The sequence below is a fragment of the Primulina tabacum genome, chromosome 17 (assembly GCF_025594145.1).
Source record: "Primulina tabacum isolate GXHZ01 chromosome 17, ASM2559414v2, whole genome shotgun sequence".
Taxonomy (NCBI): Eukaryota; Viridiplantae; Streptophyta; class Magnoliopsida; order Lamiales; family Gesneriaceae; genus Primulina; species Primulina tabacum.
This window is the reverse complement of record NC_134566.1, coordinates 29203538-29229103: the sequence shown is the minus strand read 5'-3', so window position 1 is coordinate 29229103 and position 25566 is coordinate 29203538. Positions and strand designations below refer to the sequence as shown.

The 25566-nt window shown below is 35.9% G+C and overlaps 2 protein-coding genes across 8 annotated transcripts; one reads left to right on the top strand and one right to left on the bottom strand.

Moving 5' to 3' along the window:
* Nucleotides 1-673: 673 nt before the first annotated feature.
* Nucleotides 674-10160, top strand: LOC142530842 (tetraspanin-10-like). 4 transcript variants are annotated; one of them, XR_012816173.1, is made up of 11 exons: nt 674-1084; nt 1643-1755; nt 1869-1923; nt 2017-2072; nt 7864-7911; nt 8391-8439; nt 8557-8640; nt 8729-8796; nt 8864-9008; nt 9087-9162; nt 9569-9629. XR_012816173.1 is itself a non-coding variant. In XM_075636704.1 (11 exons), exons 2-11 carry the CDS (start codon nt 1679-1681, stop codon nt 9632-9634), a joined length of 705 nt encoding a protein of 234 aa, XP_075492819.1. In that variant the 5' UTR covers nt 674-1084; nt 1535-1678; the 3' UTR covers nt 9635-10160. The 4 variants fall into 4 exon arrangements, 3 of the variants coding, with proteins under 3 accessions (XP_075492819.1, XP_075492821.1, XP_075492818.1); XM_075636704.1 differs by having other exon boundaries at nt 1535-1755; nt 8864-8989; nt 9569-10160; XM_075636703.1 differs by having other exon boundaries at nt 675-1084; nt 8864-8989; nt 9569-10160.
* LOC142530841 (uncharacterized) lies at nt 9568-20891 on the bottom strand. Of its 4 annotated transcripts, XM_075636700.1 has the most exons (19): nt 20657-20891; nt 18657-18766; nt 18111-18269; nt 17796-17861; nt 17613-17702; nt 17174-17479; nt 16932-17029; nt 16362-16397; nt 15631-15751; nt 15293-15529; nt 14471-14566; nt 14326-14391; nt 14131-14169; nt 13922-14056; nt 12989-13350; nt 12009-12102; nt 11284-11418; nt 10551-10645; nt 9568-10240 (listed from the first exon to the last, which is right to left on the bottom strand). In XM_075636700.1, the coding sequence occupies exons 2-19, from the start codon at nt 18753-18755 to the stop codon at nt 10213-10215; spliced, it is 2262 nt and encodes a 753-aa protein (XP_075492815.1). In that variant the 5' UTR covers nt 18756-18766; nt 20657-20891; the 3' UTR covers nt 9568-10212. The 4 variants fall into 4 exon arrangements, with proteins under 4 accessions (XP_075492815.1, XP_075492817.1, XP_075492816.1 ...); XM_075636702.1 differs by lacking the exon at nt 20657-20891 and having other exon boundaries at nt 10527-10645; nt 18657-20639; XM_075636701.1 differs by lacking the exon at nt 20657-20891 and having other exon boundaries at nt 10530-10645; nt 18657-20639.
* Nucleotides 20892-25566: the final 4675 nt, after the last annotated feature.

Below are 25566 nucleotides of genomic sequence, written 5' to 3'. Positions count from 1 at the left end.
AGAAGACACGTGTCATTTTTGTGGCTAAAATAATAAAATTGCAAAAATGTAAATTTGGTTTTGTAGGGAGTTAAAACTAAAATTATACTATTTTCAGGTACTTATTCTTAAAGAATTGTGGCTAGATACTGAATCTTAATTCAAATATTGACAGAGAGATTTTTCACAAATTTACTCATAAAAAATAGTAGTAACAATAAATAAATATTATTATACCACCGAGATACTGCCTCATTGGATATATAATTTTGATATATTTTATCACATCTATTAATTAAGTGTCACTTTCGTGATGAACACAGTGGGTGGATAGAGCAGGTAATTTTTGTAATTTTTTTAAGTATAATTTAATTATTTGAGAAACTATACATTTAATTATATATATATTATAGTTTTTTCAAAAATCGGATAATTCCCGATCTGAATCTGAAATAAGGTTTAGACAAAAAAATAAAAAACCCGAAAACCCCAACCCAGAAAACTCGAAACCAGAAAAACCACACCCATGGCCATGGCCACCCGGGAGGTAGCCATGCCATCATTTTTGACCTTCCAATGCAAAGAAGGGTAACGTACTCAAATCTTAAACTGATATATTCACCACATTCCCTATCTCTTCACCCACACTTGTTTCGTCTTGTTCTGTTTTTTTTTTTTTTTTAAAATACCAGAAACCTGTTTTGTTTTGTTTTTTTTTTTTTACCAGAAACCATGTGAAAATGTCTTTTATTTTCCGAAACCAGCCTTCCTTGCGGAGCCTGAATTACCCCTCAATTTTAAAACACCTATCACTGAAAAGCAACAGACGAAAGGAAATTCGTTTTTCCCCTCCCTTTTGCTCGTCTCCAACCCCTTTTTCTTGCTTGCACTCTGCAATATTTCATCTTTCTTCGTTGCCTAAATTCTTGCACAGACTTCATTAACTCTTTTGTTAGGTCATTGAAGCTTTCATCGCGTATTTGTGAGTGTCGGGTTTGTTTTTTACTGAAAGAAAAGAGTTGGAGAGGGAAGGGGAAAAGGCATCATGAGCTCAGGGATGGGAACAAGCACTTTCATAATCAAATGGACAAACTTTCTGACTATGGTAAAGAGCTATGTTAAATATGAGACCTTTTAATCTTGTTTCTTAGTTTTCTGCTGCATTGCTTATTGTTCTTTCTTTTTGGAAGGGAGTGTCATCTTTTCTATGAAAGGGCTTTTGATATTTTGTCCTTTCCACTTGTCTACGAATTAATTGCCTGTAAATGGGTTTGGTTTATGTTTTTTTAAAATTAATTGTTATGTTTATGACTTCCTCATGTTAATTTCAGCTCTAATTTATTGGAAACTGAAGCCGTTCTTCTAAGTCATTAGAATTGGCTCTTCAACTGCTGCGAAAACCGTGGTTTTAGTTCATCAAACCTAAATAATTTTTTGTTTCTTTAATCACTGTTAAACATTGTATTTTCCAATTTCCAATGTCTTCCTTTCATAAATTCTCATTGTTTTTTTTTCATACTTTATGTCTGATGGGGGTTCAATTAATGTTTTTTAGTTTAAATTGTGAGATGCCAGTCGAATAAGTTATTTCTTGCTAATGTTATCATATAAGTGTCAAGAATCCGAATCGTAATAGAAGATTGGCTTCGTCATTCCTTTGTAGTTATTGGCCGTGGCCGTCATAGGTTATGGTGTGTGGATGAGCACTCATCATGACAGCTGCAAGAGATCTCTTATACTCCCTGTTATAATCCTTGGTGCTCTAATCTTTGTCCTGTAAGCTTCCATTATTATAGAGTTTCTGCTATTTCTCAAAGTGGACAAGAAATTGTACTATATCTTCTCCAAGGTTCCTTTTCATTTGTGTTTCTCATCTGATGTTTATACAGATCAATAATTGGATTTTTTGGAGCCTTGAAGAACAGCTCATTCTTGTTGTGGATTGTATCCTTTGCACCATGAAATTTTGTCATGAACCAATAATGTTTCGAATTTCGATGTACTTTTGTTTTGTTTTTCTTAGCCTTTTACTTGCAGTATCTCATTTTGCTTTGCATCATTTTGTTGGCGATTTTGGTCTTCACAGTGTTGGCGTAAGTACTTGTAATGTAGATTTTTTTTTTTTGAGAGATTACACATAATGACTTTATCTTGGGGTATTGGAAATCTACTGCAATGCTTGTTACAAATGCATCAAATGGTGGGAGAAGAACTTGAACTTCATGGAATTTTAAAATACCCAAACATACACAATAGATATAGACATGGATTTGAAATAATTTGACCAATAATTTTGTAATGTAATTGTTGGTTATAAGTCGTGTTTTGTATTTCTACTAATAATTGTCACGCTTGTTCAGTTAATAAGGGCGAATGTATAAATGTTAGTTCGTACCAGTAACAAGAGTTAGCTTACAGAGCTCATTTTGAAATAACAGAAGATTTTCTTCTTTCATTTCTACTCTCTTTAACATGGTATCAGAGCGTGAGATCTAGAACACGCTTCGGAATTTTTCATCGGGGATTCCTTTCCTTCTGAATTTTATGCTACTGTCTCTCGGATGTGCAGTATTTCAGCAATTTGTTGATCATTTGCGATACTTCTACGGAGTTTGCGGTTTTTCTTTCGAATGTGTCAGTAGCTATTCTCGGTTGTTCTTAATCCATGGCAAATGTCACCAATTTCAGTGATCCTCTGTCAATTCAACCTTCTGATACTCCAGGAATAAACTTCATCAATGAACAATTGATTGGTGTTGAGAATTACAGAGTGTGGAGTCGTGCGATGTTGATTGCGTTGCGAGCGAAAAATAAATTGGCATTTATTGATGGAACTTGCTCACGTCCAGCTGCTGGAACTCTTACGCTCAACTAGTGGGAACATTGTAATGCATTGGTGCTGTCATGGATCCTGAATACGGTTTCAAAAGAGATATTTGGGGGAATTGTCTATCCACTGATGCATCAGCCGTTTGGCAAGATTTGAAAGAACAATTTGATAAAGTGAATGGATCTCGAATTTTTGCCATCCACAGGGAGATTGGAGGATTACGTCAGGGTAATCTCTCTATTTCCACATACTATTGTAAACTCAAACAACTTTGGGATGAATATGCATCGTTTATTACTCTCCCTTCGTGTGTGTGTGATGCTGCCCACAAATATAAAGATCATGATCACCAACAAAAGTTGCTCCAGTTTTTGCTTGGATTGAACGATAGTTATGTCCATATTCGAAGCCAGATTCTAATGATGGATCCACTGCCAACGGTGGGACAAGCCTTTTCTGTTGTATCTCAAGAAGAATCAACTAGATCATTCTTGGCCATTGAACCTCCACCGTCGGTTTTTTATTCCTCCCAAAACAAAATGGATGATCGTAAGGCAGAAGTAGCTACATGTGAGTACTGCCACATGACTGGTCATTCTAAGAGCAATTGCTACAAACTTGTTGGTTCTCCACCGGGCCATCGTTTATATAAACCTCAACAGTTTCGAGGGCCTCGGAAATTAGCCAAGGATAATGCTAAACCAAGGAGGGGTTATCATGATGTGCACATGGCTACTGAAGCACAAGCAGAGAAGCCAAATCCAGAAATCATCAACACCACTCCAGTTTTTACGTCTGCTCAATATGCTGAGATACTGAAGTTGTTGGGCAGTTCTGCGGGGCAATCTCCTACTGAACCAATGGCAAATATGGCAGGTAATCTTGATGCATTTTGTGGAACAAATTGGATAGTTGATACAGGGGCAACTGAGCACATGACTGGTAATTCCTTGTTGTTGCAAGACCCTAGGTCCTTGCGTAACTCTACTAGCTCAGTGCGACTGCCAAATGGTAACCAAATTCACGTTCACAAAACTGGTTCAGTACCCTTATCCACATCCGTCAATCTTCATAATGTTCTGTATATTCCTCAGTTCCAATTCAATTTGTTATCCATCTCTCAATTCACCAAAACTCGTAACTGTTATGTTGTCTTTTACCCACATCTTTGCATTTTTCAGGACCTCAAGAGTGGGAGGATTATGGGGATTGGTAAGGAGAAACATGGCCTTTATCATCTCACCACTGCGTCCCTTGCGCCTTCCTGTTCAAATATGACAGCTCACACTCCTTAATACTCGCAATGTAATACACTTTCCACTCTACATACTGCTATCTCTTGTATAACCATTAGTACTGAGCTTTGGCATAAGAGACTTGGACATATGTCCCTTGCTAGAATGAATAAGTTGCCATTTATGTTGACAAATTCTGTTTTGAGATTTTGCCCTGTTTGTCCGCAAGCTAAACAAACTAGATCAAGCTTCCCACAGAAAAGTATGTCCACATCTTCCCAATTTTTCCAATTGCATATGGATATTTGGGGTCCATTTCGGGTACCCACTTACAATGGTGAACGTTATTTCATCACAATTGTTGATGACTTTTCTCGAGGGACTTGGGTGTATCTTATGCATTCCAAACTGGATATATTCCAGTATACTTCAACAATTTTTCGCTATGGTGCGGAATCAATTTTCCACATGTATCAAAGTTATTCGCACCGATAATGCCTCTGATTTTTTCAAATCTGAGTGTAGTTCCTTTTTTTCTTCTCTTGGAGTCATACACCAAAGCTCTTGTCCATACACACCACAACAAAATGGTGTGGTTGAAAGAAAACATCGACATATTCTCGACATAGCAAGGTCCTTACGATTTCAAGCATCACTTCCACTTAAATTTTGGGGGGATTGTGTTTTGACTGCGGTCTACCTCATCAACCGTACTCCTAGTCCCCTTATCCAACACCAAACACCATTCGAAATATTGTTTTGTAAACCTCCCTCTTATTCTCATTCTTCGCGTCTTTGGTTGCCTTTGCTATGCAACAGCCTTGACTCGTGACCATAAGTTTTCTCCCCGAGCAAATGCATGTGTCTTTCTGGGTTACTCTAGTTTTCAAAAGGGATACAAAGTCATGGATCTTCAGACGAACAGATTCTTCATATCACGAGATGTGTGTTCCATGAGGATTACTTTCCTTTTGCCCAGCCAAAAGATTCACGTCCATTTAGTTCTCATTCATTACCCTTCATGGACTCTTCAAATCATGGACACTCAGATTATGTCCCTGAGTCATCCACTGATCCCTCATCTTCGGCTCATGGACCTTCAGAATCTGTCCCTGAGTCCTCTTCTGATCCTCCCACAATTCCTGCACCCTCTGATAAATCTATGGTACAGCCACGAAGATCCACTCGCACCACTAGACCTCCTATTTGGACCACTGATTATTCTTGTCCTTCTTTATCCCAAACCAATACTGTTTCTTGCGTATATCCTATATCACATTATCCACAATCTTCCAAATTTTCTCCCTCTTATCAAAATTTTGTTGCTGCCATTTCTTCTGTGACCGAACCCCGATTTTATCACGAGGCAGTCGTCGATCCTAGATGGAGGGAAGCTATGAACCTAGAACTTGCAGCCTTGGAATCCAATCACACATGGACAGTGGAGGATTTGCCGAAAAATATTAAGGCTATTGGGTGTCGATGGGTTTACAAGATCAAATATCTGCCGGATGGGAAGGTTGATCGATTTAAAGCCAGATTAGTTGCGAAGGGCTATACTCAACTTCCAGGCATAGATTTTCATGATACGTTTTCTCCCACGGCCAAGATCGTTACCATTAGATGTTTATTAGCCTTAGCAGCGATTAATCGATGGAGCCTTAATCAAATGGATGTGGCCAATGCATTTCTCCAAGGAGACTTAGATGAGGAGATTTTCATGTGTCTTCCACTAGGATATAAAGTTCATGGAACTAATAAGGTTTGCAAGCTACGTAAGTCTTTGTATGGCCTCAAGCAAGCGTCTCGCCAATGGAATCACAAATTTGCTAGTGTGATGCTTGAGACAGGATTTAGAGAGTCCCAACATGATCATTCCTTGTTTTTGAAACATAATTCTGCTGATATAACACTGTTAATAGTTTATGTGGACGATATAATCATCACGGGCAATAGTGAAGCGGCCATTTCTTCTATCAAGAAATTTTTGCACTCCAAGTTACAAATTCGAGATCTTGGCACTTTACGGTATTTCTCGGGGCTTGAAATTGCCCGCTCCAGGGAAGGCATATACCTCAACCAAAGAAAGTATTCTTTGGAACTCATTGCTGAAGTTGGTCTCTCGGGAGCGAAACCAATTGACACGCCATTTGAACAACATAAACGGTTGACAAGCTTGGATTTGGATTTGATCATGAAGCAAGACAATTCAGTTGCTGAGAATGATCTTGTTCTTTCTAATCCAGATTTTTACACTCATCTGGTAGGGAAGTTGATTTATCTTACAATCACTAGACCTGACCTCTCTTATGTTGTTCAACATTTGAGTCAGTTCATGCATTCCCCCAAACAATCTCACATGGATGCTGCACTTCGTGTTGTGCAATATATAAAGAAGGCGCCGGGCCTTGGTATTCTGCTCCCTGTCCAGAGTGCTTTGGTTCTTAATGCTCATTGTGATTCGGATTGGGCAGCTTGTCCCATGACCCGACGTTCACTTACAGGATATTGCATCAAGTTGGGCAGTTCACTTTTATCGTGGCGAACAAAAAACAAAGTACTGTATCCCGGTCTTCTGCTGAAGCTGATTATCGAGCCATGGCTACAACCACATGTGAAATTGTTTGGATCATTGGCTTGCTCTCAGACATGGGAGTTCAATTGCAAGGCCCTGCCATCTTATATTGTGATAATAAAGCAGCCTTACACATTGCGGCAAATCCCATGTATCATGAACGTACCAAACACATTGAAATTGACTGTCATTTGGTACGCGAAAAGATAGGCCGGATTGATCAAGACGGAACATGTTTCAACTTCACAACAGCTGGCGGACATACTCACCAAAGGGTTGAGCAAAGAGCAACATCATTTTTTGTTGTCCAAGCTTGGTGTTCGTGACCTATACCAAGCTTGAGGGGGGGTGTGTTGGTATAAGTCGTGTTTTGTATTTCTACTAATAATTGTCACGCTTGTTCAGTTAATAAGGGCGAATGTATAAATGTTAGTTCGTACCAGTAACAAGAGTTAGCTTACAGAGCTCATTTTGAAATAACAGAAGATTTTCTTCTTTAATTTCTACTCTCTTTAACAGTAATTGAAACTGATAAGAGATGCAATATATTATGTTGCATTTGGATTTATAGATTTGGATTGAGAAGCTTATTTGATTGATGAATTTTAGATGATTCAAATTTTTGAGAATTTGAAATCCATAGTTGATTTATGAGCAAGTTAAAAATGGAAAACAAGGAATTTCACATTTATGTAGTTCAAGAGCATCCAAGCGTGGATAAATTGCATTTGGATTGAAAAAATTTCAAATCCATGATTCATCAAAACCTTGGTATATATTCTGATATAATTGAACTTGAATTTCAAAGATAATTGTAATTGGATGTTCCCATGGGCTAAGAGTTACTGGTTTTTGTATAGAGCTGGGGCCTAATATTGTTTCTTCCTTAAATTATAAGAGACGAGTGGCCCAATTATATTCAAGGAAAATAGAGGTTTAGAGCAGTCATTGTGGCCAATCAATTATCTCAGTGATGGAGTAGTTAGTTCAACATTAAGATCGTGAGTTGGATCGACACTGAGTTTTGATGATCTGCTACACAATGGCAAAAACGACACTATCTGTTTGCTTATTTTTGTAGGAGTTCATGTTTATCCTTTATATGAATAAAATCAATTTGCAGCCTCCCCTACCATTTATTTTACCAAATATTTATTACATATTTCCTTCTGTATCAGGCCTCATAATTTTACGCTATATATACCTGTTTTATGACGTCTTCTTCGCTGTCTATTTTTTCATAGGTTTATAGTAACAAATAATGGATCTGGTCATACCGTAACTGGACTTAGGTAAGGCAACTCGCAGTGTCTTAATTTGTGCTCATTCTAACAATTGCATACTCATTCCATGGATTGTGCACTTCTTTTCTGCTAATGGCGTTCAGACATGTTTATTCCTCATCAATGAACACAACTAGACAAAGGTGGATCCAAACTTCAGTTATTTTGTTTAAGCATATTTGAAATATGTAGTTGTATCTAAATATAAAAATACAAGGGCTTAAGCATTCATAGAAGATGCAAGGGGACTTTTAACAGATGCTAGGAAAAAGAAAGTGACAGAACTCGGTGGGAGCTATTGAGAAAATACACGAAATAAACACATTTCTTTCAAAGTCTCAAGGGTCCTTGTGAAATCAGAAAGCCGAGCTAGAAATGTTACGACCTTGCATGTAAATGTGTTTGGGTACATTTTTGCATGTCCTTTTGTATGTGCTTTGGTCCACGTTCTTGGTTTTGTCGGAGAAAGTAATCACTTGGTCTGTCAGGTATAAAGAATATCAACTTCAAGATTACAGTTCCTGGTTTCTTAAACAAGTGAGCATCCGTTCCTTTCTCTATCTCAGGACTTTAAAAAAGCACAAATAAAGTTGGATTCGTAGATTTCACAGCATGGAAATTCAGCATTGTTTCCATTTTCTCCTACATTTTCAGCTCAATAACTCCCACAATTGGGAGCACCTGAAGAGTTGTCTTGTCAAGTCTAGTGAATGCAACCACCTATCAAAGAAATACAAGGTCTCTCTCTCCCTCACTTGTAAATCTAATGTCTCTTCATCGTCTTTTTACTCTAAATGGTATCGAGTATTTGAGCTGTTTACTGCAGACTCTCAAGCAATTTAAATCAGCAAAGTTAAGCCCCATTGAAGCTGGATGCTGCCGTCCCCCATCTGAGTATTTCCTCTTTTCTTTTCTTTATTTTAAAGCTGACGCTCTTTCTCTTAACATCCGTCGTTCTTAGATGTGGTTATCCTGTGGTGAACGCCTCATTCTACGACTTGAGCTTCCATCCAATCAGTTCAATCAAGGACTGTAAACTTTACAAAAACTCCATGACTATGAAGTGCTACAATTGCGACTCCTGCAAGTAAATGAAATTTACCCGGGTATTGTTCCACATTTGGTTCGCTAAGAAATTCTAACGAGTCATTGCTTACTTTTTTGCATCGTTACGAACTATCCAGGGCCGGAGTCGCACAGTACATGAAAACTGAATGGAGAGTGGTTGCAATCTTCAATGTTATTCTGTTTGTTGTTTTGGTAAAGCTTTATCCTCAAACATTTTCGTGGCATAAAATCAGAACTAGTCACATAAAAGAGAAACTTCAAAATTTCTGATTGTGACATTTTCATGAGATGACAAGTCAGCTTTAGAAGATAGAGAAGTAGATCGTATATACGTTTGTGCGCATGCACCTTTTACATCCTATGATCAAATAAGCTGGGGCAGGAAAGTGTGCGCCCCCCCCCCCTCCCCCCCCAATGTTTCGTTTTATAACAGCCTAAAATCCAATTTGTGCCCCATTACATCATCCGCCGTCCAAAAAATTTGGTTAAGATGAACCACTTCTATATTTACTTACATTGAGTATTTGTTCTATTTTACCATGTAACATGTGGCAAATATAATGATCTTGTCTTACTTCAAATGCTTATGTTTCTGCAGTCGATGGTCTACTTTGTGGGATGCTGTGCAAGACGAAATGCGGCCAAGAATCGCTCTAAAGCGTGAACGATGCAGACGCGTGGATCATTGTATATCTAGGAAAATCGGCATTGTTCATTTGAGCTTTGAAATATACAAAATCTTGTATGAGCATGCGATAAAAGAAGTAGACATCCAGCCTGAATGGGATGCCGGGATCGAGCAAGTAATTGAAAGCTTGCTGAAATTGCTGCAAACAGATTCATTTACTCAAATCATGTTATATCAATAAACAGGAGAAGAAGCCTTCATCTGATTGAACCAAGTAAAGAAAGCTAATTAATTACAAAAATGGATTACAAATAAAGAAAAAAGTATATCCGTAAATAAAAAGACGAAGTCTGAGGGGGAGTATGTACTATTATTTCTTTCAGAACCCTTCGTAGAGTCTTTATTTTAATCAGAATCCTTTGGGAATGCTCTGATTAGCCACTCTCTGACCCCTAGAATGCAAGTTTTATCCTCAAAGACACCAGCAAGTCGACTTGTTTTGTGATGTCAATCACCCAATCCCAAGTTCCACGCATAATTAAATAGTCATCCAAAAAAAAAATCGAAAGGCGAAGCTCACCAGGAAGATGCAGAATTTCAAAATTTTACAAGCTTCACAATGGCAGAATACTTTCACTAACCCTGCACATGACGAGTAATTGATAAGGTACCAAAAGAGGAACAATAACCTGATTTTCATCAATTCTATGAGATTTTGGAGCTGAAAATAACGCCAAAAGTTAAACATTATCAACCATACTCATGCAATTTGTGTTCTTAGCCAATTCAAATTTTGATTCAATTTGTACGACTCAACCAAAGCAAGTTACAATACCCGAAAAACAAAATTTCAAAATAACCAAATGAAAACTTGGAAAGGTAGCAAGGCCCATAATATGAACCAAAATGCGTAGAAAGAATGTATTACCACCTTCAATTTGTCATCCCTCACCTCCCCGGCACCACTCTGTAGTTAAGGATAAGATCTTCAGGTTTCTTCCATATATATGTCCGAACAGTGGCCAAGCTTATTTCTGGAGGTAGTACCTGGTAAACCACCACATTTCACTCAAATGAAAAAGATGTTACTTTCTATCTAAAACTCAGGAAAGAGATGATAAAGAAAAAAATGTGGAACAAAATATAAACACACAATGAGATTCTGTGACTGCCACATATTCACGATAAAGCAAAGAACAAATTGACGTATCAAAAGGAAAAGAGAAATAAGATCATTACTATAAATCAATGTCTGTGACTGCCACATATTCATGATAAAGCAAAGAACAAATTGACTTATCAAAAGGAAAAGAGAAATAAGATCATTACCATAAATCAATGTCGCATAACCTTCTTACATGTGCAAGAAACATAAATACAATCAATTTCTGTTATTCGACAGTGTGACACAAGCAGTTCTGAAGCTTCTCTGAAGCTAATACAAGTCCACTGGAGGCCATTAGAAAAAAAGAAACAATTGATTTAAAAGAAATGAATGAATCGCTGTTCAACAACATTTGCAAAAACATTCCGTACAGTTCAGTTTATTTTAATTTATTCTAGGGATGCTTCCTCCCATTAAACAAGAAACAAACTACATTGAAAAAAATAATTAAGTAATTAACAAAGGGTATATTTGATTGTTCGGTATTGAAACCAATGTTCATCAGATCTCATGAACTTGCCTGATTATTGCACAAGATCTCTATAGAAGGCTTGAGTTTTGGCCAAGGTTTCAATCCAGGGGAAAATACTCCATCCGAATTTATGCTATCTACCGGCTTATCAAGGACCATCTTTTCTATGACATAGTTGATAACCTAGAAAAATAAATCATAGAAACCATTCACTAGTGAGCTTGCTACAAATTTAAAAAAACAGTATCATTCATTAAGATAACCACACAGCAGAATATCATATAAAGAAGCAACCGCTTGAAGCACCAAACAAGATTTGTAATTTAGCTCATTTTCGAGGAAGTACCAGGTTCTCCATTTCTAATCAATACTTCACTTTGCTATAGAAAATACTTCAAGATTTTGAAAGTATTTACGCTTTTGGCAGAGCCTGATAATCTAATAACATAAAAATGTTGAGATACTCCAAGGCGACACTATGCTGTAAAGTACAAATGAAGGATTCATGCTTGGCGAATAATCCAATTGAATTTTAGTGGCATTCATAAAATTATAAAAATCTCGAAACTTATATGGAAGGTGATATTTCAATTGCCAGACTGTTGATTATACATGCATAAATTTTTAGTAGAATCATTGACGATGTAAGCATTAGATCATAATACATACTGAAAAAATAGAAACGACACTATATATCTATATCCATATTAACAAGCTACAACATTTTTAGGCCAGTTTTATAAGGACATGAGCTACCCAGTGACAACTCTTACTTTATGTACTCGTAAAATGCGAGGCGCACTAAGTTTTCCTTGTGTAAGGATTTGTACGGTGGAGCCTTCACATGGGTGCAAGTAGAAGCTACACCTGCAGTAAAGAAAATTTGTATGTGAGGAATACTAGAAGAATTTAATGCCAGAAAACGAGAACAAAAAGTGAAAATCATGTGACTCCTACTTCCTCATTTTAGTATTACTATTTAGTTCTATTCAAAATCATAAGAAATGCGAATAAGAAATGCAAAATCCCCCCACCCCCCCACCCCCCACCCACCCACACACACACACACACACACACACACACACGGGGAGCGGTAGCCACAAAACGATACTCTGCAAAACACAATTTCAAAAAGAGAGGACGAGGGAGTGTTGTGGTATGAATGCATATCAAAGTTAAAACACACAATGACATAGGGTCAACCAAGATAAATAAGTCAAATCAGACATGCATAGAAAGTTTAAAATTATTACATCTTAAGATCAATTACTTTAAATGCCCCAGGGATGAGACCATAGATTGAACAAAACTCCAAGCAGAAGAGCTTGTCAAACAACAATAAAAAAGAAAACTAGATCATGGTTTACAAACACAAAATGTAAAGAAACAGTGAAAGAGACATCTAATGTACATTCCAAAGAATCTGCATAATTATTAGATCCAGAGCATAAATAATACGTGAATCACCACAAAATATCCAGAACGAAAAGGAAATAATTAAATAATTAGGTTTTTTTCTTCAAAAAGCGAAAAACGTCTTTCTAAAGTTTATTGAGTTCCATAGGAATGAGCTAATCAGGAGAATCTTATAAGCAAAAGCAAGGTGTCAAAAAGCTCTCCATGCTTTTTAACAGACTTGCAGAGACACCTAGCCTGAATAAATTTTTTTTAAAAACCAATCTCTACTGGCCGCCAGGCACTTCAAAATGCAACGACCATTCATAACAGGAAAGAAGGTTGTCTTGAAGATTACTTGGTATTTTCTCTTGGAGGCAGGCGATTATTCAGCACACAATCAATAACCCACCACGGTAAGTCTTTCTCATCTTCTGTCCCATCCAAGCTAGTAAATTTCTTTCTCCATGGGCCACCTACAGAGCCTTCGGTGACAATGGAAGGAGGGTAAGAGCCAGAAAATTCAAATGGTGGATAAACCATAGAATCACTTTCAGCAGTAACACCCCCTTCTAGTCGAGATAAGGCTAATGTCCTTGCAGAAATCTCCTTTACAGGTGGAATTTCTCCATTAACTGGTGATTGTGATCCCAATCTGTGCCTTCTTTTATTTAACCAATGAACCAACAGGCCATTAAGGGTTTCCCTAGCCAAATTAACCTATATATTCAAATAGGTCATATACATTTGAATTGAAATAACAAGGACATATTTAAAAAAATGATGACCTACATGGTCTTCTAATTACACATCAATTTTGAATTTCAACACAAATACAGAAAAGGGATAATTCCTGGAATTGAATGATGCATTGGAATAAATGGTTCAACCAAACCAAAATCCCGCAGTCAAAACGCCACAATAAAGTTGATTCGAAAATAACCATACTAAAATTTTAAAAACATAAAGAAAATCATCACAGCTGGAAGACATTCAGTCTGTTGTGGTTTGGCAAATTTTCAGCACAAAGTTCATAGTTTGGATTCATCATTTTTGTCTCATAAGGACTTCTGTCTTCTTTGTTAGTTTTGTGATGTCTTGTAATTATTTGCCAAATTCTACGGTTTTAAGTTTTTTTTTAGTTTCCTATATACCTTATATTCCTATTGACAGTTGCTCTCTTAATCTTTCTCTAAAAATATAAGTACTATCTACAGATTATAAGGTGAAGACAAATATGTAAAAAGACAGCAGAACTTTACAGGGGAGTAAATTCTTTTTACGAAAATACCTTGTCATCCTCTGGGTTCCTATGAATACCGAGATCAGCAGAGTACATCTCAGCAGAAAAGCATTGTGGGGTGTCCAAATGTATAGATAAGCTACCAAGCTTCGTATCCACTGTGAACCATGCAGGAATACTGACCTGAACAAGAAGATTAAGTCAAATGGCGTGGATGGAAATTCCAGATGTAAATAACACAGAAAATTGATCTATACCATCTCAAACAACTCTTCTTTCTTTTTCTCAAATGAAACCTAATGATAAAAAGAGAAAAGTCAGAAATTATCGGGAAAAAACTGGCACAGAAGAGACCGGTGAGGGTTAAAGCTATAGGAGGATATGTTTACAGATCGCTCCAAAAAGACAATCTGAAAAATGCAAGAGTATGAAGTTCAAAGAATATCACTAACCTCACCATAGTTTTCGATAACAACACCTTTTGTAACTTCCCATAATTTCACTGTACCAGACGTGTCCTTGAAAAGACAACTCAACTTAGTTTAAGAAAGTAGATTGATAAAGTCACAAGTTTATGGAAATCGAATGTCAAGTTACCTTGGTCAGTACATGTCTTCTATTGTTTAAAATCTCATGCTGCACTATTGCTGGGGTTCCATGAATAGTAAAAGATGGTTTTCTATATACAGGAACCTAGACCATCAATTAAAAGTCAGCACCTTAATATGGAAATTATTCTACTCAATTTAAATAAACTAGAGGTGCCAAAATGTCATTTTAAGACGAGCACAGACCATCAATCTAGAACAACCTTTAGCATATTCAAAGCCACACAGGAAAGCGATGCCACAACAACAAAAAAAGAGATCAAGAACATGAAGTTTCCTCAATCAAGAAGAACACAGATATTATCTATTGCAAGCACCGATAAATTCCAGCTCGCTGTACTAAAATTCAACAGAGTATGAATACTCCACAAATCTTAATGGAACATAAGCAAATCAGTTGTGGGTAATAAAGAGAGAAGAATGTAATGATAAATCAATCATTTACAGATTCTTCATCAGGCAATTCATTCTTTCTTTATAAGCCAAAGTTCTCATTCTGTGCCCAGTTGACAAACTTTCAAGCTCTATTATTTTAGTCCAGGAATCACGAGGGAAGATACATCAGCAACACTTAAATTTTGACTAGAAAACTGTCATGGTGGCACAAGTCCTAAGCTAGAAAAGCACTCGAGTCTCAATAATTTGATTTTTTTTTCAGATAACTAGAAGCAGTGATCCCTACCATGCTGCATTTTGAATTAAAGAAAAAGTAACTTGAAAGGTATAGACCCTTCCACCAAATCGCACAACAAAAATTCGAAACTCTCTGCTGGAACATTGGGGGGGTGGGGGGCAAAAGAAACCAACTCACAGGTGTAGAGCCTTCCATTGAAACCCTTGCCCTTGAAAATGACAAGTTCCCTGCTAAAAATGAACCTCCTCTTTGAAATACTTTCAGTGGATTGTGCACTTCAGCTGGCCATTTATGTAAAGTAGAATCTGTGGTAGCAACCCATATACCATCCTCATGCAATGCCAGTTGTGATATAGGATGTTCTTTTGTACAAAGTAAAACACTTTCTCTTGTAGCCAAATCTGTGAAATACAACTAAAAGTGCAAACTGAAACCTGTCAGAAGAAGACCAAAAGAAGAAAATATAAAAGCAAATGAAAATCTCGGCATCGCTAGAATTGAAGGCATGCACTCACGGAAAGATCTCTCCCACCGCTATAAACATGACTAAATGTTGGAGTGCTCGCAAGTGCCCAGATGGAGTCTGTGTGCACAGCATAGGAATGAACACATCGCTGCTGACCAAGATCCCATAACCTAGTATGAAGAAACCAAAGAAAAATGATGAACATGGTAAGATTTAATCCATTAAATCGCTAGAATTCCTCGACATATTATGCAGAGAAAATGAGAATCCAGAACATAGTGAGTATATAAGATGAAGAAATTCAGGAACCATTTGGAAGATACAGGACCATGAAACAAAAACCCTGCAAATCGAATAGCTAAAAGATCTGTCACATAGAATATTTTAATAGAAGAAAATCTCGATGCTGCAGTCAAAATCTCATATGCTAATAAGTTTCGATGTAGTCACAAAATTGGATCAAGCCACATATCTGGCTGAATCCACAGGTTAGAAATAAAAATGTTTCTTTTATAATAGCATATTTAAAATCTTTGCAAGAACTCCATAATCACTCCTGCAAGACAACTCTAAATATTTCTCTTCAGTGAGTTCACCCCAATCTAACAAAGGTTTTCGAAAAACTACTGCCAATGGAGTTCAATCATAAAGAAGCAATAAAATAAAATTTTACAGCGACCAGTAGCCAAAGGTCATGGACAGCACAACATAAGTATATGATGCTTTGAGGCTTTATTGATGATTTCTGAGGAGATTACGACTTACAAAACACACACATACCTGATCATAGAATCAGAGGACCCAGATAAGCAATACCTGCATGTTGTAAGATGATATCATTATTAAATACTAATTAATTTTACTTTATGATTGCAGGAATACAAGATATAGATACAATTTGCCGCATAGAAAAATCTAACTGGAACAAAATGGCTCAAAAACCGAAGGAAGGCGGTTCATCTTACTCAGAACTTAGAAGAGAAAACCTGTGGAACATACAGTTTAATTTTTCTATCACCTTTCATTTCAGTCAAGAAGAACAAGAGGCTAAAGAAATTCCGCAGACAATCATGATTGCTTAGATGTGAAATTAAAATTGCTCCCAAAATTACAGATAACGGGAATCAAATTGATGAATAGTTGCAGCACCTGAAAGATTAACAATAAACAATATCAATGCTAATAACCAGAATGATTAAGTTCTAGCTGACACTGGCTGCACCTAAGCATCCATGCACTTCCAGGCTAACTTCAATAAATTTTGTCCACAAACTGTTGTTATAAATGTGATTTCCAATATCAAGGTCCTTGCAAGTTGTAAACGAGCTTAATGGAACCTATTCAACGAACCTGCCGGTAGAATCCAACAGTAGGGCCCTAATATTGTCAGTGTGCCCCTTCAGCTTCATAGTTTTTGAACCAGTTCTTGAGTCCCAAACACGAACTACCTATAAAATTCATCATATAAAACTTAAACCGTTTCAAGATGTGATGTCAGCTAATGATAATATGGACTGAAAAGGGGGAAATAGCACTTGTTCAGTATCAGTAAAACACAATGAGTTTATCAACGAAAAAACAAGACATGAAACCTTTTCAGTTCCACCAGAAACAAGCAGTGTTCCCCTGTCATTCGTTGCCAATGCATAAACAGACTCTTTATGACCTTTCGCAGTAACTGGAACATATCCTTGACTTTGACTGGCATGCACAGAAATATTATTGCTTGAGCCGATGGGCCGAAGAGTTGTATTTGGCAAGGAGGAAGCCAAACCGTTAAGACTAGTTGAACAATCATCATCAGTCACATCAGTTGATTTAGAGGTAGGAGCAAGTGCAGCTTCAAGATCCCATACAAAAACCTCCCCACCAAGGCCACCAGACGCAACAAGATTACTCTGTAATGCATAAAAATAAAGAATGTAAATTGCTTGAAGGCACCCATACATCATGCCTCATTGTACTTGTCACAAAGGGATCAATATTCTCAGAACAAAGATTTAAAAAAAAAAATCTGCCAAAAAATAATACATTTTTTTCTGGTGTAGCAAGGCAAGTGACATAGTCAGAATGCTGCCGTAACGTCCTGACACATGTTCCTTCAGACGAGCCATTCCATACCTGATATTTGATGAAAAGATGAAGAGTTCTGAAAAACAATGTACGAGGAAAGTTTGATTTATGACAAGCCATAAATGCAACAGAGAATCAAACCTTAACAGTCGCATCTGAGGAGCAAGAAACTAAGGTGTTACCACCTGTCAGAACAGCATCATTGACCTGTCCAATAAACACAAGAAAACATAAGAGCACGTCGACCAGATTTAGCCTTAAAACTTAAAAGATAAAAAATCCTAATTTGAAAAAATATTAATACGCCTGTTGAATTCACTATCTAAAAAGACCATCGAGCTCTATAATTACTTATTTATGTTGAGTAGAAGCACTAGTGATGACATCCATGATTAAAGCCTCAAACCTTCAAAATCTCATAAAGATTAGCATGACCCAAAGATGAGAATGACCTACCCAGTCGACATGGGACTCAAATGTAGCAGAGCATGTAGCACCACTTTCAACCAATGTCCATCTCTTTAATGTACCATCACGACTGCCAGTAAAAAGATAATCACACCCATCTGGTCCGGTTGAATTCGATACTGCCAAGCAGTTAATTCCAGCACAATGCTGCAAATAAATAGAAATAACTGATCCCTCTAGCATTACTGATATCATTATGTCAAAAAAATATTTCATATTCCCCAGTGATAAAATGCCAGAGATGACGAGGACATTTTCTTGCACAATGAAGAGATGACAAGGACATCTACCAGCATAGAAATATAAACTATGTTCAACCAAAGTTTGACCCCCCCATGAATATGTATCATACAACAAGATTTAAAGCTAAGTCGGGTTTTATGATATATTTGAGGTTGTCTAATTCACATCACAAGCACAAATTAAAGAAAAATTGGTTGAACATAAAAATACACAAGCAATAAACCTATACTCTCAACCACTTATGAATTACCAAAGTGAGATAGCACGCAATTTTAAAACAAAAAGAATCACCTTCGATCCATCTACATCGTTTAACACATATGACAACCTCTTTTCTTTGCGTGTTCGAACTGAAGCAGATGCGTTCCCTGCACTGCCAACACGGTGCATTGCGAAAATCCCTAAAGCAAATATTAGTTGATGATTGCTGAATAAATTTAATGGCTTTTCATTGCAAAAAAAAATTATTTAAAAATAATCTACTTGTTCTGAAACAATGAACAACTAACTACTAACAAATAGAAGCATAATCAATGTTCATTCACTCAAATTTATCCAACTTTACAAGAGCAACAAGAATGATAAATGAGTGTTAAAACCAACCAAAAAATGCCATTTTATGCATCATCAAACTTATGTAATAGGTCATTCTATATTTTGTTGGGTGCAATAATTGTCCCTGATTGGTAGAACGATCGAACAATGATGCTTGAGTTGCTGTGGGATTTAAAAGATTTGAGTGACACCATTATCACCAGCTACAGCTTTTGGTAAAGCGGTAAGCACTCGGTCCTACAATTGGTATCAGAGTCAAGGTCACAGGTTCGATTCTCATTAATTGCAAGAAGTGCAATTATTGGGAGGAAGATTATTGGGTGCAATAATTGTCCCTGCTTGGTAGAGCGATCGAACCGTGGTGCTTGAGATGCTGTGCGGTTTAAAAGATTTGAGTTGCACTATTATCACCAGCTATAGTTTTTGGTAAAACGACAATCGATCGGTCCTAAAATTGGTATCAGAGCCAAGGTCACGAGTTTGATTTTCAGTGATTGTAAGGAGTATAATTATTGGCAGGGAGATTGTAGGGAGCAATAATTGTCCCTGCTTGGTAGAGCGATCGAGTCGTGTTGCTTGAACTGTTGTGCGGTTTAAAAAATTTGAGTTGCACCATTACCACCAGCTATAGCTTTTCGTAAAGTGGCAATCACTCGATCCTATAAATTTCATTTTCTTAAGCATAATTGGAACGATGTTTGTGTAAAATTTTATACTTCTGAGAACAAAATGACCAAAATGCATTTGCAACTGAATTGCTAAACTAGGAAAAGTATCATTAGGGGTGGGGTTTTATTCAGATTTTCATGATTACCCTCGCACGCTTCACGTTATTGTCTTAGAAATTTATTGATAAAAAAAGAGCTTACTAGTTTCTCAAAGAAAAAAAATGAATGAATGAACAGGGCAACGGGCATCGAAGAAAAGATGCACACATTCGAAAATGCTTAACATCTACCATCAATGATCAGTCTAAAACCTATGGCTCATAAAGGAGCATAGAATGTCATTCCATTACTATGAAACAAACCAAAGATTAATCATAGCACCTAAAGATTCTAGTTATACAGCATACGATTCTAGATCTAAGTCCACTACAAATGACAGAAAATTGTTGAACATGAATTATGAACCCATAATTTGTACACTTAGATATTTTAAAAAATGTTATGCAATAAATCAATCCTACAATAGAAATATATAATTGTCAAGAGCAGAGCTAAACTGCTTCTATTAGCGACCCATGTAAGCAGTCTCATCTCAAAACAACGGGGACCTAAACTTCTCTATCCGCAATCCATGGAAGTAATCACGACTCGAAAGAGAGGCTTGTGGATCTTGAAAGTCTACAGTCATGATTGAGTCACTTGACTCAATCAACTAAAGGCAGCTCTACATTCCTCGGCGTGCATGTAGTTTTATGTATTTCTTTTAAAAACCCATTTGGGCGATCAAGGAAGACACTCCACTCCTAAGGTCACAAGGTCATGTATAGATATCACTAATTTAGTATTTGCATTGGTTTTTCGGTTTCCGGCCAGAGATAGCACTCTTCTCCAAGTTTTTCATTTTCACGTGCCATTACCATACCCCGTGACAGCTCTGCTGGCTACGGGCTGCAAGCTATCGCTGCAGACACCTCTTGCTCTTAGTTAAGTTAGCGATTAAGCTCGTAAGAAGAAAAAAAAAGTAAACGAAATAAAAACAAGGCTACGCTATGATGGTAGAGGTCTCACCGGTGTGCGGAACGAAGTAGAAGTCAATTAAAAAAAATCAGAGGAAATTTGCCTTCTCCAATATATTCGATGGATGAATTCCGTGCAAGGAGATTCAAACGACGGTGACCCGGCGGCGGGACGACGACTCTGAGGCGGTGAATCGGCGGCGTAGAGTGACCGATGTAGGATGGGGGACTGAGTCGGGGATAGGCGTGGTTACCCGGTTGATTTTGTTTTTCTTTTAATAAACTATTTTCCTCCCGCATATATACAATATATAGTTTATGCACACTATGATTTAAATAAAAACTGATAGCGATTTATAGTTATACAATATATAGTTTATGCACACTATGATTTAAATAAAAACTGATAGCGATTTATAGTTATAATTCTAATAAAAAAATCAATTAATCATAAAATTTTATTAGATGATAAATATTTTTATATGTTGATTAAAATAATACCAGTGATTTAAGAAAAAATGATTGGGAAATATGGATTATTGATTTAGTAAAATATATTTTTATAATATTTGTATTAAATAAGAACAATATTTTTATTTATTTATTTAAAATAAATAAAATTAATTCTGGGCAATTTTAACTCTTAATAATAATATAAATATATATTTATTTTATTTTATCACAAATTTTTCCCATATAATTTTTTTTAAAAAAATAAACACAGCTAAAAAGAGGATATTACTAATAATGAGCATGAATAATATATAAATGATTTAAAAAAATTAATATAATCCAGAGGCTCACTCCATACCAGAGGTGATCAAATATTTTTAAAAACCATCCGAATCGTTCAAATCTAAGTAAAAATTTGTGTGAGACGATTTCACGGGTCATATTTTGTGAGACAGATATCTTATTTGAGTTATCCATGAAAAATTATTACTTTTAATGCTAAAAATATTAATTTTTATTGTGAATATTAGTAAGATTGACCCGTCTCACAGATAAAGATTCGTGAGTCCGTCTCACAAGAAACATACTCCAAATCTAATTGCACCGCGCAATTTTTTGTAAATTTATTTAGAAAACTCGATTAAAAATAAATCATTAATTGCAATCCATTATATTGTGCGGTAACAATTTTTTTAATAAATTGCATCAACCACACGCTTATTTAATTAATTTACAACTATATTTATATAATATTTCATGGGTATTTATGAAACATTATAACTATGGCACACATAATGCGTGCCTACAAAATATAGAATAAAGGTAATGCATAATAAATTTGAAAATATGCATGTATTTATTAATATATATAGATACACTGATAAATAGATTAAAGCCCTAAAATAAAACAATTCACTCCTTTCTTTTCATTAAAGCAAAATAAAGTTTTTTTAAAAAAACAAACAAAAAAGTAAACCAAAGCTTTAAAAAAAATGACGTTTTTGAACTATTAAAAAAAATCTCACCAAAAACATTTATATTTACTCATATCAAATTTTCAATAATAAAAATATATATAATTAAATGATTATTAATTATTGATCCGAAGTAAGTTTTTCTGTTATAAGATTTTCCAACCAAAACGAAAAAATTTCGCATTCCTATACGGTACGAAAGTGGGAAGGAAAAACAAAATTAACAATAGTATGTTGGGATAATGTTTTGTAGAACTCGTGCATGCTCGGGTGAATTTTTGCCAGAGCTACACGGTGGGCAAGTGTCAATCACTAGAACGTGGTAAGCGAGCGGATTTCTAGTTGTTGGTATAATGTTTTGTAGAACTCGCCACCAAAAATTTCGGACTTTAGGGGGAATAGATAAACTCCAAATATGGCTCCATCATTGTTTGGATTGAACCGACGAACCGTGGCTTGGAGATTCATGGAATCCGATATCTACTTTATATCCATCTCTATTCGAGTATTTAACTTTGGAGTCATGACCAAAATCTCGAATCCTTTTGTGGTATTGTGGGCAGTGGGATGGTTAAGATTGCATGTGCAATATATGGATTGTTTCCACCAAAGGTTTGTTCCATGCCTCATTTACCACAAGGTGACGATGACCAAATTTTCCTGCCCCCTAGGGGCCTGAATATGTGACCGAAGACCAGGAATTCAACGATCTAGATATATCATAATACTCTCTCCCTTTACCAAATCGCCAACTTAATCATTTCTTTAGTAGTTTTCGACTCCACATCAATGATCTCCATATGTATAATGAGTTCTTGAAATATTCAAAAGTGAACTGAGCACCGAGAGATTATATAGAGTTTTGTTCTAAAATTAGCCGAAAAAACTCATCACAACCCTCTAAAATCCGATTAAACATTTTGTAAATCATATGAAAAGTATGCAAGTTGAATGTATGAAAACAGTTTGGTTAAAATATTTTATCAAACACTTTGTATATAACATTTTGATATTTTAATAAATACATAAAATAATTCAACAATGCCTAGCAAAACAGTAACAATAAGTAAAAAGAGACAAAATTTGTTTATGGAAATTCAAAATCCAAGTCCTTGTACATTTTCTTTTCTTCTGTTGCAATAATGATTTCAATAGAAAACTTTGATTTATACAACTCTTTATACAAACTCAATTTTGTTTAAGACTTATCTCTTATTTAATCGAAACTCTTAGCATCCACTATGGCTCAGACACCAAGTCATGCAACCGAATACAAGGATATTCTTTAATATTTATATGCAAATACTCTCACTCAATTATCTTATGAAACACATATCTCTTTTGTGTGAGTAAGCTTTCTTCAAATGATATATTCTTCAATATTTGAATATAGAAGAGTGTTCTACAAACTTGATTTGATCTTCAAATATGTCTTGAATTCATTTGAGATATGAGCAGAGGATTTATCTTTGAAATCTCATCTCTCTTTTTGTATATCATACCTCACTTTCTTGGGCTTTCTTTTATACTAGCTTTTTTCCTCTTATAATATTCCCATGCTTTGAATACCCAACAAAAGCTCTTGTTTGATTTTCAAAATATTGTATTTATGGTCTTCAAAAATGATAAAAGTGTTAGAAACAATAATATAACACTTTCGAAATGTTTTATACGATTTCTAACATTGAAACAATTATATTCGCTTTTCTGGCCATTTTCTAAGATCGAATTGCTTTTACTATTGATCAGTTGGTTTGACTCAAGCTGATCCAACTGGTCGTTTTTCTTGATTAAAATCTTTTGATTTGTAGATTTGTGGGAAAATTAATGAACATGAAAGTTGTACGTAGTTCTTCCTCTTAGAGTTTCATGAAATCAAGAATCACCCAATTTCTAGTTTGTATGAGAAAAACATACTTGAAATACTAGACAATATTCAAGCTAAAACTTGTTATTCATTCAGTGTAAAACTAACAATTTTATCGCGTGTGAGAACCCGAATTTCCAGCAGTAGCTAGCATTTTTCAGCAGCTAACAATACTCAGCAGCAATACAAAAAGTTCTGCAGAAGATAAGAATTCCAGCAGCAACTAATATTTCAGAAGCTGGTATTTTTTCAGCAGATAGAATCCAGCAGCAGAAGAGTTCAGTAGCACGAGATTCCAGCAGACAGCTATTGATTCTGCTTATAACTTGTAACTGAAGCATTTAACATGTGATAAAGGCTGTTAATGGCACATAATGGCAGATTATGGCCATTAATTGGGAGGTTAACAGTCAAAATTTTACCTATAAATAACACAATCAAATCTCTGAATTGGTGTTACACAAATCTTGAGTTATCACTTGAAAATTCGAGCTAAGAGAGTGCCTTTTTTCGAGCTATAAAATCCAATAGTAAGAACAAGCAGATTCCAGACTTCAACCTGAAATTTCTAGCAAATTACTGTAAGTGGGCTTATGTATAAATATCTTGAAATCAGTTTGATAATTCCTGTTTTGAAGCAAAGTATATGTATTTTTGATTTATGATATTTGATTTCGAAGCATTAAAACCGAGTGAACTAATGCTAGGATTATATATTCTGAAACATTCCTAATTCCTGATTACTGATTACTGGTCTCACCCCTTAGAGGAGAGAACATATAGGGGACTGATATCAGTTTAGCCATGAAATTCGCAAACTGTGCTCAGTGCTTGCTTGCTAAATTTTAATCTGTTCTGAAACCTGTTATTCCTGAATACTGATTCATGTTCTGAAAGTAAAAGTTTCTGTATATTATTTGTATTACTGTTTCTATGGAAAATGGTTTAGAAAACTGGGAGTTATTCTCGCCTCCGCTTATTAAGTGACGACCATATCACTCACTACCAACCCATTTCAGATAAGAACAAGGAAGAAACGTTAGAAGAAGAAGAGCAGAATCAGTTCTGGGGCTGGTGAAAAAGACAGTTATCTCTCAGTTCTGATTTATGTTTTTATATTCCGCTGCATCTGTTTAGACATTGTTATGTCTAGTTTTACATTTCCGCTGTAAAACATTAGTTATGTGAGTTTGTATCAGACAATGAATTATTCAGTATTATGAATAAAAGACTGGTTTCTGAATTTTGTACTCTGAGGCTTGTTGTTTTTCGAATGTAAATTTGAGAGCAACACCGGTGTCGACCAACCCCGTCCCTGGGGCGTGACATCGCGGTTTTTCATCATTTTAAGATCTGATATGGGCTTCGACTGTGGAAGATAATTTGTAGATCATTGTGTTAGCTTCATAAGCATATTGAAACGCGCTTTTTCGATAATCGAATTCGGCGATATTACCAAAATACCATAACTGGTTATGTCAAGCTGGTTGCAGCTTCAATTTCATCCAGCTTGATCTTGCAACCACCAACTTGATTAGATATTATCCAAATTCGTCAAGCTAGCCGGAGATATGACTTGTAGCAATTTGAGTTTTGTGTTCAACCATTTTGGTTGCTGGTCATTTGGATCATCTATCTATGAGATATAATCGAAAAACTTCGTATCGC